The following is a 17,052-nucleotide window of genomic DNA, read 5'->3' on the forward strand; positions in this document are numbered from 1 at the left end:
GCGTTGGTGGGCCCAGAGCTGGATGCAGGTGGAGTCTCATTAGAGCAAAGCAGAGGGGAAGATGCACCTCCCTGACATGCTGGCCATGCTGCTTTGGATGCAGTCCAGGACACATTTGGTTTTCTGGGGTGTAAGCAGACATTGTTGGGTCATATTACTTTTTTTCATTCACTAATACCCTGCCAAGCCCTTCTCCTTAGACCTGCTCTCAACACAGTGCTGCCCAGTCAGTATTTGTGCTTGGGATTGCCCCCACCCACGTGCAAGACTTTGTGCTTGGCCTTGAACTTCATGAGGTTGGCCCATCTCTCCAGCTGGTCCTTGTCCACTGAGTGGTCCAGCCACCAAATTAAATTCTCTCTATTTTAGAGACAAGGATGTTATGTGAAACACTACCAAATGCTTTGCACAAGTCCAGGCACATGACATCATCTGCCCTTCCCTCATCTACCACCTCTGTAACACTGCCATAGAAGTCCACCAGATTTGTCAGGCACAATTTGCCCTTAGTGAAGCCATGTTGGTTGTCACCAGTCATCTCCTTATTTTCCATGTGCCCATCACAGTTTCCAGGAGGATCTGCTCCATGATTTTGCAAAGCACAAAGTTGAGAGACTTATTGGATTTTTTGAAGGCAAAGGGTGGACGTGGCAGAAAATACTTGGTACCATGATGTGCTAATATTGCCTGGGTTTTCATTCATCTGAGCTCAATCAACAATTTTTTTCTTCCCCTTAAACCAGAAAACAGCTTCCTCTTTTCTATTTTGAAGCAACACCCAAACTGTGATAAATTCCAAACTGCAGTCATTTGGGCAGCATTCCTAAGAAACAGAATCATTATCAACAGAGACATCATCAACAGCATTCAATGTTGATCCTAAAAAGGCTTTGCTGTGTGGGTCTTCCCATGCGGCCTTACTATGTGACCTCTTTTTGCCAGCAGTCACAGATACCCAGGGTTAGATTTTAACAAGGACAGCAGAGAAATGCTCCAATTTGTGTCATAACAGCACATAGGACATACATGTGTAGCACAACTCAACTTCCCTGCCATGAAGAGAACACACAGAAATTGCCAGCACCACACAGATTAGTCACAGTCACCTTCACCAGTGGCAAGGGGCCTTTCTCAGTCTCTGTTTTCAACTACTGCAACTAATTCAGGAAATTTACTGACACACTGAACTTTTGTATTGGCACACAGTGCCTGTAACAATAAGAAAAAAAAATAAAGCTATTCTCTGAAGTCCTACTAAACACAAGAGGCTGTGGAAAATATATTAAATATATTTTAAAGCAGATATGAGTACTGCTTGACTGCTTGCTCTAGTTTTTAAGAGGAAAAATACAAAAAAAAAAGTCAGCAAGAGTCTTCTCAGTCTCCTACCCACTTCTGCTTTTTTATTTATGATTTCTTTAAATTAAGGTAACATTGTATTTTTTGCCCACATGGTCTCCCCTCAAACAAAACTCTACTTGACAACTTGCAATCATTTGAAATCTCTTCCTTCCATTTCTATTGCTTGATGCAAGACATCTTCACACTGTCAGGAAAAACTACTCTCCTGCCATGCCCATAGCCATCATCATGTACTCAAGCCCCAGCAAATCTGCCAGATAAGCTATCTCCAACTGGCATCTTATATAGATTTTATATATATAAAACATGGGGGAATATATAAATAGTTATTCCCTTCCCACTCCTATTTCAGGATTTCCTGAACTCTACGCTATTCTTATCCTCCTTAGATCAGCATTAACTCTGACAACCATATTCCCACAACATTAATTCACTCTTGTCTCTGGAAACCACTGGCTTGATTTTACTTTCTGGAGTTATTCTTGACATAGTCCAGGATATGGAACTGCAGCCCATTTACATATCAGCTCTTAACCCAATGAGCACATGTAACTTCTATTAAAGTCAGTGCAAACAGCAGATTGTCACCCAGGCACTCTGCTCCAAACATCAACTTGCACTCTGCATCCCTCCTGTGAGCTTGAAAAAGGCTTTGTTAAACATTTGCATCCTGTGTTTCTGCTTGCAAAGTCATCTATGCTCAGCACTTAGCACTAATAGTGGCAAGATCTGTGATCCTGCTTTGGCTCCTCCTAAGTCTCAGTCTAACTGGTAACAAAGTCATGCAGAGCAGCTTTCACTTTTATGACTTTTAGTCCCAAATACAGAGCAAAAAGATGAGGCTTTACATTCTTCCATACCCTAGGCATTCTAGATAAAATCAGCAACACAAACAACCCATTCCTTGGGAAGGATGAGAATGTCCCAGTAAAGTCTAAGGCAGTTATTCCTCAAAGCAGGTAAAAAAAAAGAGTAAACACAGTCGATCCCTGAAGGTCTCTCTGCATCAATCGCTGCTTTCCTTCACTGTCACATAACTCTCAAGGTCTGCCTTTGTATCTAGTGTTTCTAGATCCCAAGAAGATCTCTGCAGGACACACTACATCTTACCAGAGAGCACAGGAGCAGCTCCCATGACAACCTTCTGTAACCTGTCAAAAAGGAAAGGCTTCCTGATGCTGACTCTTCATTCATAATGAAGATAAATTATTAGTGCAGGTCATAATAGTAATACTTTGAAAATTCATAATTAACTCAAAATTATTGTAAGTTCAAAACATGAAACCATAATTAAGTCTGCAGCTTTAAACCTGGTTTCTGGTTTTAGTTGCTATGCCTAAAAAAAGGGCTGATTCTCCCTGATTAGTAACTATAAAACATACGATGTTCAGATTTAAATATCCCATACAATGAAGTTCAGCATGCAAATTTTTTAAGGAAGATACAACACCATACTTAACTAAGAAGATATGCAATAAATGATACATTTATTCAAGTTCCATTTTTTCCCATTTTAGATGTGGATTTGCTTTTTATTAAAGTTGGGTTGTTTTTTGTTACTTCTTTTGTTTTGCTGAGATTTTTTATTTGCTTAACTTTTACTGTCCTTGGGGAAAAAACCCTTGTTAAGGGAACTTTCCTGTCTGACCATCCAGAAGCCACTGTCAGTCACACTTACACCACTCCAGACTTTCACTGCTGTGACCAAAGTCCCTTCACAGTGGGCAGCTGTGCAAAGGGGCAGCACCAGGGCACAGCCCCTTGCCTGTGGCTCCCACCGTGTCCCCCACCCAAAGCACAACCTGCTCTTCCCACTGCACTTCACATCCAGCTACCTGGGTGTCTACACACCCTAACAAGAGAAGAAAGCAGGTTTAAAATTGCATTTTAAATTGTTTCTAAAACAGTATTATCTATAATGAAAGAAAGTAAGGAAATGTGACTGCTTCTACCAAAATAAAGAAAATATCTCACCATCCCTCATTTAGTCTCTCTCAAATCCCTCCCTGACACAAGCTATATATATTACATTCTCAACTCCCAATCAGTCTCACAACCTCACAAGTTACCTGTCATGGAATTGCTTCTGCTGTAGAACTTCAATGACAAATATTCTCCCTACACCTGCAGAATAGGCTATTGCTCTCACAGGTTATCCTGGCACTGCAATGAACTCTTTTTCCAGACGATTAGGCCATTGATTTCCTGTGGTTCGAGCACTTTCATTTTCCTTTAAAGCCCTAGCCAAACCTGCACTAGCAAATATTTCTTAATTTAGATGCTATTATATGGTTAGGGAACATTTAAATCTCAACCTGATTTATCATTATTTCAAATTCACTATTGAAGAGGTTTCTTTTCAGAGAATACATTTAATTGCATGTCTATGATTATACACACAAACAAATACAGACACAGCACTGTTTAAATACATTGATTCCAATACTCATCCAGCAATTTTAAAAACTGTTCCAGGGCTTTGGGAAACATAGGGTGTTTTTAAAATATGACAGGTACTTAGCTCCTGAAATATACTCCCAGTGAACATAGCCAACTGTAAGCCTTTAAATAGAGATCAAAGGTATTTTCTAAAGGAAATGTTCCAATTCCCAAAGAGCCGATACATCTCTTACATTATCCCAGTATTACACACACTTGTCCCTATGTCACCCTTATAAGCCTAAGGACTATTCTTCCCATGTTGTTATGGGTATGGACCTGAGACACCACTAGGATGGCAAAACCAGCAAGTGCAGGATCCTCCCCATTCTCCAAACTCCCTCTGAGCCAGGGTAGTGCAGCATTGCCTGAGCTGATAATTTACTAGCTAGGTCCAGGGTCACACTAGACTTTTCAGAGGTGTTTGTGGCATGACAGTGACTCACAGCAACATTCAGGCTGTCATGAGATCATCCACAACACTTGACATAGTGCAGGAAGACAGAAGTGACCTTCCCAAGGAGTCTGCTGCACAGCTGGGAGCTGAACCAAGTGCCACCATGCTCCCAGTGAGCACCCAGCTCCACAGGAAGCAACAGGTAAATGTCCTCCCACAGACATGCCCTGAGCAAACATTTAGAAGCACCTGTGCAGGAGCAAGGTAGACAGAAAAATCAGCCAGTGAAGGCAAAGGAAATTTTGGTGGTAACAAGAACAGTTTACACATCACCTAATTTCCTACCTCAACCAATGAGTAAAGCACTTGAGGACATAGCAGTCTGAGTTTTCTAATATTGTAATATCTGCAAAGTATTCACTTGTTGGGGGAGGGAATTTTTAAAGCTTTTCAGTTCATTCTTTTAAGCTAGTGATTTAAAACAACTGCTACCTTAATTTTGTCACCATGGATACACCAAGACACATATTTTCCACCCAGAAAATCTCCAAAACAGTAACATAATAAAAATTTTACCACAGTACTTCCAGGGAGAAGACACACCTCTCCTATCCTTGCCCTTTGCGGTAACTTTAAGTTACCACAAGCACATTTGTAGTTTTAAGGCAAGTTTTGATCTTTTTGCTCTCCTAAACCACCCATCCAAAACACACAATCCAAGTGAGTTTCCATCTCGGATTGCAGCACTCCCTCTGCTCTGCTCTTCCATCTGGCCACAGCGTAGCTGGCAGTGCCCCAGGCCCCCGTGCTGGCAGCGCAGCACCACTGTGAGCCATCAGCCAGCCATTACAAGTAACGCTGCTGGCCGGGCACGGCCACGGCCGGCACTGCTGCTCCGGGAGAGCTGCTGCGCAGCGATTTCAGAGTGCTGGGGCTTGGCCACAGTGCCGGATGTGACCCACTCAGTGGGGGCAGCACAGCGCAGGCCTGTCTGAGCCAGAACAGCAGCATGCACACTGTCCAAAGAGGAACACCTTCAAGCACACCAGTATCAGAACCGGTGACAAGATGAAAGACTTATTATAGAATAACTGCACAGAATACATTGAAAATTTGATCTACACAGGAGTCAAATTATCACCTTCAGACAGGATAAATTACAGTTTATAACCCATACTTACCTGCACAGTTTAGAAAGCTTCTAAATCAACACCAGGTACTAAGTTTCTATACCAAAGATACAAAAAAACTATACATATTGCTGGTACTCCAAACATCTTCCCTTTGGAGAAGGATTCAAGAAACAGATTTAATTGGATCCTTACCACCACTAGGCCTCAGGAAAACCTAATGCACCTCATCAAAAATCAACATTACTTTCTGTGTTTGCTTTAAGTTCCACTGGAGGCTGACATAAACTACTGCAAATACATTGGAATATTTTACACTCTGTCAGGAGACCCTACCTGGATTTGGAATCCACAACTTTAAATTATTTAATGCTTTTCAGAAGTTTTGTGCTGAATCAGTTACAGCAATGCCACATTGCACCATATTAGTTAAAGAAACTTGACAGCAGATGCAGTTCTTTACCTCACGATCCCTGTTATACAGGCAAAGCAGTTACCAACAGAGCTCGAGTCTTCACTTCTCTGCCCCTCAGTTCTCACACATCAACTTAATGGTGCATCTTGTAACCAAGATCTGCCCTTCAAATCCATCTATCACAATACCTCTTTACTAGGTTTACCTTGGGAAATTTCTGGGGTTTTTTGAGGCAGACTGGCCAGTACAGCATACAAGTAGTTTTCTGCATATACTTAAAGTGAGGGGAAATAGAAAAAAATATATATATATTATTGTGGCAGACCACAATATATCATATATACATAAAAATATGTATTTAAAAAAAGCAAAGCTTCAAGTCTATGATGAGACAGAGAACCAAACATGAAACTTCAGAAATTCATAGAAGACAAAGTAGTATCCACCCTCAAGAAAAGAGAAATTTAAAGCACTTTGCTTTGGTTGTCCTTCTGTCTTGTGGTTTGCTACAATCACACAAGAGCTGGCAAAGTGGATTAAATGCTACAGGTGGAAATTAAACTTGCAGGGGTAACAGCTGTTCACTGGCCACTAGTAGTCTCACAGCATTATGGCTAACCAGCATATTTCTTGTTAGAATCACACCAGGCCCACAAGTCAGTAACAATGATGATGTCTTGTCTTTGCCTCTCCCAGGCAGCTTCTGCCATCTGCCTTTGCTCTTCTGACTCACCTTCAGCTTGGCACAGTCTAAAACTACTCTCTAGTTTATACTTCATATATGCCTGTTGTTATTTCCTTTGTACAGCTAGTGTTGCACCCAATGCTTGGCTGATGCCCATCCATTAATACACTAGAATGTACTACTCTATTGAAAACATAGATTTAATTTGCAACTATAAGAAGTGCTGCTGTTGCTATCTACACTGAGACTACACTAAAGAAATATGCTGTGGTTGTATCAAAACCTTTTATCACTTAAGATATAAGTAAACTCCTGCTATGAAGATAACAGCCTCTCGTTTCTGATCTGCTTTAACATTAAGCAGTTCATGGGAGGATAAAGCAGAAGTATGATACCTCACAGCTGGATGGGAACAAAAGCCAAAAGTCAGCCACAGGAAGTCAAGCAAATTCTGGACCTATCTGGAAATAATTTCTCATTACAGGACAGGTTGTGAAGTATTAAATGATCCAAGTTGCTCATGTTTGCAGAGCAGAGAGCAGCTTAAGAAACAACACCCGAACTTAGAAATACAAGCTTTTTTCTTGTAACTGGTCCATGCTTTCCATGATATGCCAATACTGGAATATTCCCAACACTAAGCCAGGTACAGGATTTCATCTCCAATGAACACAAACCCAGACAGCAGTTTTACATCCCCTCCTTTCCAGACATTAATCTCCCGATGTAGGTGATGCATATCAACTCATGTGGAAGTCCCCCAGTTCCATGCAGCAAGGGCAGTTGATACTGATTAATGATGTGGCGCAACATATCCAAGGAACTGACGCACTCATTAGTTATCCTAAACAGCAGGATATTACAGTAAATTATGACAGCTGCTGTGTGTAGCTTTTCAAATCTATTTTCTATGCCTTCAAATACAGCTAGCATTGGAGATGTCCTTTGCAGAAAAAGAAAAACCAGCTGTAGATCAGCACTCTATACAGGGTCCAGCAGCCTGTAAGTGTTACTTGCCAGCATTTACAAAGCAGTGACACACACAGTGTAAAGCCTTTGCTAACACCAATCTACATAGAGTGCCTTCAGTAAAAGCAGACACAAAAAACACTCTCCCCTCTCCTTATTTCCCCAAAGTAAAGCGTGGTATCCTACCTGCCTCCTCCATGAACCCCTCAGCTCTCCTTTCTGTATTTATAATGTTTATATTTCTCTTACTTTTAGAAACCATGTGAACAAAGGCATAGCTTGAATTCACAAGAGAAAAGAAATGTTTTCCTACACCTTCTAAAATCTCTCAAAATCTAAATATTTAAAGACATTCTGCTATGCCCCTCTATATAAGTACGTCTTCACAGACCTCAAAAATGTCATTTCACCTGGCTGCTTCTTCCAGTCTCTGCCACATCCATGCTGCTGTACTTATCACAAAAGAGGTAGCAAAAGGCAGCAGACAGGACAGGATATCTCGGGCCCTTTCACCTCCTGTGCATTTGCACAATGTGTATTGTTCCTGCCTCAAAGAGATCACAATTTAAACAGATGAAGTTGGGAGAAAAAAAACTGTTTACCTCATTTATAGGTTTTCAGGAGACTAGGAACCTTACTCATGATCACAGAAATTTATAACAGAAGAGCTGAACTCATACATCTCAATTCATTAGTATGACTCCAGTAACATCTCTCCTTTCAAGAGGATTGTGTCCAGTCATTTCCCACCATGTGAGGTCAAGAAGGACTTTAGCTGCAGACAGAGATTTTTCCCTTATTCTCCCTGACCTGAGGAGAAGTGATGATGTTTTCCTGGATTTCATTACTTGAATGCACATACAGGAACAGTTACAGCAAAACAATGTTAATGCAGCAAACAAGTATGTCCTATTCATACCTGTGGTAATAGCTCTCTTGGGTACTCTAAGAAATAGCCTCACAAAAACATCCCAGACTCATTTCTCTGACTGCCTCCTGAATTACTGGATTTGAATATATACCAATACATGGAAACAGAGGCACATATAAGAAAGATAAATAGCAAAAAAAAAAAAAAAAAAATCCTTCAGACCCATTAAGATAAAATAAACTAACAGTCTAAAGGTTCAATAGAGAAGAAAACACCAACCAACAAGGGAGACAGGGTGGGCAAGTAGGAAAAGTACACAGCAAAACAAGCAGAGAAAGCCCTGCTTTTATCCCCTCATGGAGGCTACCTGAAGGGAGCCAAGGCTGGTACCTTTTTGAAAAGAAGCAGCAAGCAGTGAAAGAATAGGACACTGAAGCCCACTGCCACTTTTTTATCATGCAGATGAACACAGCAGGAAGCTGCTCTTGCAGCTCAGGACAGCTCTTCTCACCCTGTGCTCTCATAGCTCAAAAACTACTTCACAAGACTTGTGCAGTGGTTCGTGCCACACATCCTGACCCCCTCTGTGAGAGCAACAGACACTAAAGGCATAAATCCTTTGCTACAGAGCTATGGCTCAAGGCAGCATGCTACAGGGGAGAGGAAGTGATTCTAATTACAGCTCTCATCCCTTTGCTCCTGTCTGCAAGAGAATTCAAATTGAAGGAATCTACTTAACCAGTAATGCCTTTGCCATGGTACTCAAAAGCCACCCCACTTCATATTCTGGACTAGCCAAGCAGTGTAGGACATTCTTCAACTCCATACCCAGGAGCCTTCTCAGCAACTCTAGCTGGCCATAATTACATGTGAACTTATACAGAGAACATGTTAGCCAGTTTTGAAATGGGAATGAAGTTAGCAGATGATCAAACTTGAGGACAACTTCTGTAAGCAAGCAACTTCTCTAAGTAAGCATCTATAAGACAATATAAAAATCATAATGCACTGCTTCAGAGTATTTTCCTTTTCAGAGGCTTTGTCAGAATAACAATCCTCATACACACACCCCATGGAGACGCTTCACATGCCTCTGCTCTACCCTCATGTCAACAACTCCAGTTTAGAAATCAAAGCAGAGAGAGAACATCAAACAAATTCATCAAGCTCCTGTCAACTCTCACTTGCTAAACAGAATTATATTTACATTGGCTAGCAGCATCTATCAGGAAATTAATACTAAAGCAGGCATTGTTTTGGCCAATTTATCAATTAACAATGATAATTCCTGAAAAAAACACTTCCGTTGCCCTATTAGGTGCACCCATCTAACCACCGTGCCAGTAAAGGCACACGGAGTCTTTTCTCTTCAGTAAGAACCATCACAGGAATGAAGCAAAAAGATTGCAATGGGTATGAGAAACAGCCCTTTCAGAAAAGCATCAATATGTTTAAATAAAGATACTATCTTAGATCAAATAAACTGCAGTATTTTCCTTCAGATAAAAAAATAAGCCATGTTTAAACAAGGTAGTCATTTTGCACTGATGGAATCAGTCCAACTACAGCAAAATAACATTTTACTGAAAAAGCTTTTCAGTTCATAGCCATTGGTATTATTATCCCAGAATAAGAATGCTGGAAACTGGTATCGTTTTTAGTACTACAAGAGAAAGTTAGAGTAGCACATCTATAACACTCTGAGACAGCAAATGTTATAGTCTGTACAGTACAGTATCCACCCTCCCCCTCAATCATAGATGTAATCACCCTCACATATTGTGGCATAGTTCCACTGCCAGGCAAGGGAATGCTGAACACACATCCAGCGTGGAGCTGGATTCCACAAAATCCAGCCACTGGGGAAGAGAAGAAAGCATGCTTTAGCCTCTGGTTCCCACTTCCTTTTTAAGGGGCATGCAACTTCTGTGGATCTTGCTACTGGGCACATTTTGTGGAGCAGAAAGTAATTCCATTATAGATTTATCTTTTTCTTCTGCTAGCACTTCCTTTGTTTAATCAGCAAGTAAAATTTCTGTAAGGTCAAAATTGGCTTTTCACCCTCTAGAGACCCAACTGGTCTTTTCAAGCAGTTTAATAGCCTTTATCTCTTGAAAACATTTCAGTTGTGTGGGTGACTCCTCTGATTGCCCTTGCATTATAAATATATCTGCAAGCCCTGCTGACAGCATGAGGCACACATTACACAGAACAGCCACCAAGTGACATTTTTCTGTTGAATACACAGAATTATAGGAGTACATACCAAGGATAACGTCTATTCTCTAATACCTACAAACGCTAAGGAGACTTCAAGCCAGCTTGCAAAGTGGCCAGGCTGATTCTGTGACAACATCCACACAGCTTTAGCCTTACTCCCCATGAGGTGCATCATCGATCATTTTCCAAGACCAACATTCCATGATTCTACATCCTACACAGAAGTGTAACTTCATTCAAGCTATGATTAAGTCTTTCTGACTCCACTCTCTGTTAGATCTTGCACTGGTCATGTGGGGCTATTAAAGTGTGAGCAGGTGCTGCTGCTCACTCCTTGGCTCTCCAGATGCCAAATCTCCATAAGGACAGGAACCACGGAGCCTCGCTTGGCGTGATTCTGCCAACTGTGCGCTGTTGTGGTAGCAATTGGTTCCCATTGCAACTGTGCGCTGTTGTGGTAGCAATTGGTTCCCATTGTTCTTCAACCCTCAGCAATCCCACAACAGAAGCGTTCTCCGAGAGACCGCTCGCTCAGCCTCCCTTCCTGAGCTCAGGGAGCCCCCCTTCTGCCAAAATCCTCCAGTTTATACACTAGGCATGACATCCTATGGTGTGGAATATCCCTTTGGTCAGTTTGGGTCACCTGTCCCAGCTGTGCTCCCTCATCCCAGCTTATTTTGCAAACCTCCTCATCCATGCAAAGGAAAAAAGTCCTTGACTTAGGATAAACAAGACTTAGCAAAAATCAAAACAACCCTGTGTGTTACCAACACCATTCTCATTCCAAGTCCACAACACAGCACTGTAACAGCTACTGAGAAGAAATTAACTCTACCCTAGCTGAAACCAGGACACCAATAAACACACCAAAAGGTAGATTAAGAATCTCCAGTCAACATATGCAGGAAAAAAAAGGGAAAATAATTTTCACTAAGCATCATCAGTTATGCAAAGGTGCAAACAAGGTATTTCCAATGGAGATTTTTCTGAAATTAGGTCCAACATCTCAAACAGCTCAGAATTATAGAAAATCCCTAATCATACCACTGAATTAAGGGCAGGATTTTGTGATCCAAGCAGCAAGCAATTTTTTAAGAGACCTACAGATGAGGAGCAGTAAAAGATACTTTTGTAGATCACATCCTGCTACAGTCATCGTGCATGAAGTGCTCTGATTATATTAAAAGGAAATACTTGTCCCTGCTGAAGATATTTTACTTGGTGTGGTTCTGATTTCCCCCTACACACCTTAACAAAGCCTGAAAAATACAAACCAGCTTCTTGCAAGCTCATTTGGATGTTGAGTATTTCAAGCTCTAGGTACCTCAAAACCTTAAATACAGCACAAGTTGAATGCTATCATCTCACTTAACTTTGCTGACTGCAGAAAAATATCCTAGAAACCCATTTCCTCACACAGCTAATTCATCTTCCCTGTGTGGGAAGAAACCTGTTTCCTCAGAGAACAGAACAGTGTGCCAGAGACAGCCACTGATGTACTGGCTTTTAATGTTGATTTCATATATCCTGTGGAACTGAAGCCATGACAGAGGCATTTGTTATTCCTTCCCCTCCAAGCTTGTACCAAAACACAAACAAACAAGGCCTTCACCATAAAACCAGTAAAAAGCAGTTAGCTTATTTCCTTGTTAGCTTATTTCCTTAAAGCAACATGAAGTACCTCTACTTATTTTTAGAATTGAAACCTAGTTTTACATTTATGAGGATTTTTTAAAAGGAATCATATTACAACTTAATTCTTCCCTATTCTATTTAGGACATTCAAGTAACCTTTCAAGTACTCCAGAGAACAACCTCCACCCCCAAATTTCAGTGACAGAAGGTTCTTTTTAAAGTTGCACACATAAAGCATCTTTGACTTTTGAGGTTAACTCAAGCTTTACAAATATAGCAGTGTCAAATACTGCTTTCATTAAGTAACAAATTGTGAATGCTCCTATTTGCATTTTCCCCAAATGTCAATAATTCACTTGAAAAACAGAGTAGAAAAATCAGGATAGTTTGTTTCTCTTACTTGCTCTACAGCTGCAAACAAAGTGGCTAAGTCAGAAACACACCTGTTCTATAAACCAAAACGTCACAGAAACTGTCTTTTCTTTAAACAGGGCCTAGCTTCATCTTTTAGTGTTAAAATACATTTTGTAAGTCAAAGCTCTCACTGACCAAAACAAGCCATCTAGTAATGACTCTGTTTAAAAATTAGATAATGTTACATACAGGACACAATATGATAAATCCATCTTCCTCCCAGCCCCCTTTTGGTTAAGCAGCATTCAAACTAATAAAGGTGGGGTAGGGGAGAAGGTCACAGGGAAAATTAATTAAAGTGAAAACTAAAATTAAAGTCGTTCAGTCTCTATTCAAATGTGTTCAAATCACCACTAATCAATTCAGCTATAGCAACCAATGACAAAGTTACTTGAAAACAGCAACAATGAAAGATTTAAAGTCGGTGCTGAAGTTTTTTATTTGTCACCAGAGATCACAGCCACTATCAGGGTTCTGTGTTTCTGGCTTGAATTGTTGTCCTCAGTTTCAAACTAAAGCCACATGTTTCACATTAAATGAAGGACAACCAAGTGTCCTTGAAGGATCAGACACGGTTCTCTTCTAAAAATCTGTAAAAATAGTGCACTAATTTATCCTTGAAATGTAACAGGTACACTGAGATTACTAATGCACTCATCCCATGGTTGCATAACCAGGCACAAATGGACCTCCTGCACCCTCGTGATTTCCCTGTTGCTGCTAACATCTGACACCATTCCCATGCTGGACACCAAGACATGAGGAAACAAAAGCAACATCTCAAAATAATGGGGAGCAAATGATATCTCCACGCTTCCAAGGCTGGCAGTGCAGAGGACTCTGATAGGTGAGCTGGCTCCCAGCCTGCCAGCACTTTGGCTTTGTCAGCCACGAGTGCTTTGGCAACCTCTGCTTGTTACCGCAGACCTCCACCGGTTAGGGATTGTTGTTGCGCTATTGAGAAACATTTAATGAGAACCACATGTTTCCCAAGTGTTCTGGGATGTAACCTAGCACAAGAGAAAAACAAGAAAGTTCAACAGACAGCTTTTATGACAATACAAGCATTTTGGCTTTTATGTGTGTCTTGCAGTAAAACATGCAGTGACCCATGCCCTCTGCCAGCTCTGGAAAGCCTCTGCCATCAGTGTGACTGATCACACTGCCAACAGTAAATCTGTCACCCCTGCTAGGATGAAACACTCCCATCTTAGCTAGAGCCCTGATCTGCAGCTCGATTAGGATACACAAATCTCTCTCTTGTGTATGCAGAGCAATGTGCTTATCTAAGTCCCAGAAACAGAAATAGCTACAAGCTACCTGATATTATGCAGAAATCAGATGAGACTTTACTGAAAAACCACATCACCCTAAAGTACAAATACCCACTCAAACCAGCAGCTCTGACTGAGTTGGCTCAATATTCCCATAGCCTCTCTCCCACCCCTTCTCTCCCTGCATTTATTGCCCTTGCAATCAGACAAGACATTTTTCCAGCCTGGCTCCTCACCACAATGTACAACAGTCACCTGCCTTCACAGTTAAGAGCAGCAGAGCTTCCAAGACCTTGCTGAGACTCCACAAGCCTAAGTGGCACACTTACAGTGCCAGGATTTTATCCCACCTTGCACAGTTCAGGAACAAGTGCAGTGGTCCCACACAGGTCCCTTCCAGGGCCTAATGTGCAGTTCAGCAGTGGCAGGGGTCAGTGGAAAGTTCCAGGTGGTTCAGACACCCTCATCTTTTTTCTCCAAAGCTTTCAAAATAAACTGTTACCAACTCCCAAAAAGTCTCAGGGGCAGATACTACAGATAAAAAACACTAGGCAATAATAGAAATGGAGAAATGAGATAATGTCTCAGACAGACACAGAGAGCATCAGAAGTAAAAAAGGCTAGAGCATCACTGAATTCAGCCTTCAAAGGTCTCTCTTTTAATCAACTAGCGCATGCCCCAGACAAGGAATACATTACTTTTTACTGCTAACTGGTGAGGGTAATATCATTACCCTCAATAAGGAGCACCCATCAGACATGATGGAGCAAATGTCAGGAACAAAGTAAGTAGTGTGTGGTACAAATTTCAGAGACAATTATTTTTCCAGCAACAATTTTAATATTTGCAAGGTTTTATTGCAGTGGGTTAATAGTGATTTTATTACATAACCAGAGCTCTACAAAATGTAAAAACAATCACTGGGAAAAAAACAGCAACTGGTCTTAAAGCTTAATTGGCAGATCAGCTTTCTTGAGAAAATTTATTCATACTCTGCTTCCATTTGACACAAAAATGAAATTCACATTGCATTCTAGAAGTTGAAATCCTTTACCCTATTTATTAAACCAGTAAGTTTGCTAAAATTTCCTCCATGATCATTAGTGACATCATTCCTGTACTCATTTACCAAAGAACAACAGAAAAAAAACACTTATTTGGCAATAAGAAACACTGGAGACCGTTTCTAACATGAGATGCGGCTTCCTTAAAGCAATGGACCAGTTCCCAGCCATCACACCAAACCTCATTATACTCACTGCTTGGCAAGCAGTATGTCTTGCATATTTACTCTGGCAATCTCTTCCAAAGCTTACTGGAGCTAATGGGTTTCAAAATCAGGTTCTAAAAGGGAGATGGGTAATGAGTAGCCCAAATTTAAGTTATTCAAAGCAAACACATTGGAATTAAATCCATGAACTCTTTTGTTCTGCCTGAAACTCAAGAGCTCTTTCCCTCTACCCCTGAGCTATCATCACAACAGGACTAATTCCAGCTCTAAACCATGGGGGAACATTTCTGAGTAATCTCAGTGTACCTGTTACATTTCAAGGATAAATTAGTGCACTATTTTTGCACTAGCTCTGCCATTCATCTCCACTGTTAAGTTACTCAACAGGCAAGAAACAGAGATACCAACACTAAGGTAATTCCCTCCCTCTAATATACATATCTGGTTACTATCATATGTCATCCACTGGCAGGAGAAAGTGAGGTTATGATTGTGTGTGAGCTGTGTGGTGCTATAAATCAGAGCAAGCATATTTTAACAGTCAAGGAACTTTTTTATACAAATTTTGTTCAAGGAAGGGATTTTGTTTAAAAGTGACAGCAGAACATCTTCTTTGCAACAGGACAGAGGTTGATTACAAAATCCACAAGCCCTATGTGTCTAAAACAGTTATTCAGAGAGCATCCTACACCTGCACCATTGAGGGTCAGATTTAAGACCCATTTGCATTTACAAAGTTACAGTCAGCATGGAAGTGTTGCAGCTGCAATAAAATACAGCTACAGAAAGACAGACAGAAGGCAGAGACTCCAGACCTTGTTCAAGTCTTGAATGCTGAACAACAGGCTCTAAGGATTTGCAAATTTATTGAGGAGATTAAAGACACAGAGAAATTTAAAGGGATTTTCAAAAGCACCTAAGCAAGTTAAAAGCTTTGACAATTTTACTAAGCATCTGTTCATATCTTTGGAAACTTAAATACATTTGAAATCTAACCCCAAGAGCATATTAAAGGCAAATTCAATCTGAGGAACTTAATAAGCATACTAGACTTCATAGTCTCCAAAAACTGTGCTTATTTACACTTGTCTTAGTTGAAGAAAGCTTTTAAGAAGTCTCTCTTCCAGACTCCCTGGCATCAGAAAACAGGGAAAATTGTTCATGTGAATGAGTGATGAATGTAAGAACAAGAAAAGACAGGTCAATCTAGGGGACAGCATCCTTCCTACTGGGGTTCAGAAGAAATGCAGTGAAGCAATGTGACCTGGACAGTCATCTTCCCACTCTGAGCCACTGTCTTCTCACATTTTTCAGCCTGCTGAGCTTACATGCTTTTTTTGGATCAGAGAATTTCTATTACTGTATACCCATACAGGACCTAGTCCATAGCTTTCATGTCCTCTAGCAATGCCTCTAAACACTCTGCTACAAGCTGATTCCTAGATGAATCCATCAGCTCTAGATCCATTTTCTGATGGGAACTGGTTAACTACATAACACTTAGAATAACCTGAGCCTACCACTGGGTAGGTACAATTCTTCAATATATGTCTGTATATATAACATCAATGTTCATAATAAATGGTCCTTAAATGCCTAAAACATAAGTAAACATGTTTTAATATGCCTTTATATATAGATATATAGACATAGAAAAATGCAAGCACCAGGCTCTTGGGTATGTAAATGGCATTTTATAAAGGTCACCTTTTCATGCAGAAAGAAAGACTGATGAAGGTTAATTAAATTAAATTCTACATTTATCCAAACTCTCCAAAGCAAGGACTTTAATATCATCCTTAAATAACAGCCAGCAGTTTTGAAATATCTTTGAGAACATGATGATCAGATAAGTCTTGAAGCAAGGCAGAAAAAAAAAATCAACTGCACTGTACATGTTTTGTTTCTCTTTTCACTTAGAGAAGTTTGCAGAGGCATGGGGGAAGGGGTTAGTTGTTGTGTTGGGGATTATTACTTGAAAAAAAAAAAAAAAGTAGGGAGTAGTTTAC

General features: G+C 40.6%; 1 protein-coding gene across 21 annotated transcripts in view; it reads right to left on the reverse strand.

Moving 5' to 3' along the window:
• The window catches only part of TSPAN4 (tetraspanin 4), a 413,364-nt gene that overhangs the window by 349,828 nt on the left and 46,484 nt on the right, over positions 1 to 17,052 (reverse strand). For 2 of the 21 annotated variants that reach the window (XM_053981253.1, XM_053981282.1), the window contains exon 3: positions 10,045 to 10,127. The exons of the other annotated variants lie outside the window; for them this stretch is intronic. In XM_053981253.1, coding sequence (XP_053837228.1) covers positions 10,045 to 10,127 — 83 coding nt within the window. The remainder of the gene's footprint in view (positions 1 to 10,044; positions 10,128 to 17,052) is intronic. 21 annotated transcript variants of the gene reach the window in all.

This window comes from Vidua macroura, chromosome 6 (assembly GCF_024509145.1).
Source record: "Vidua macroura isolate BioBank_ID:100142 chromosome 6, ASM2450914v1, whole genome shotgun sequence".
NCBI lineage: Eukaryota > Metazoa > Chordata > Aves > Passeriformes > Viduidae > Vidua > Vidua macroura.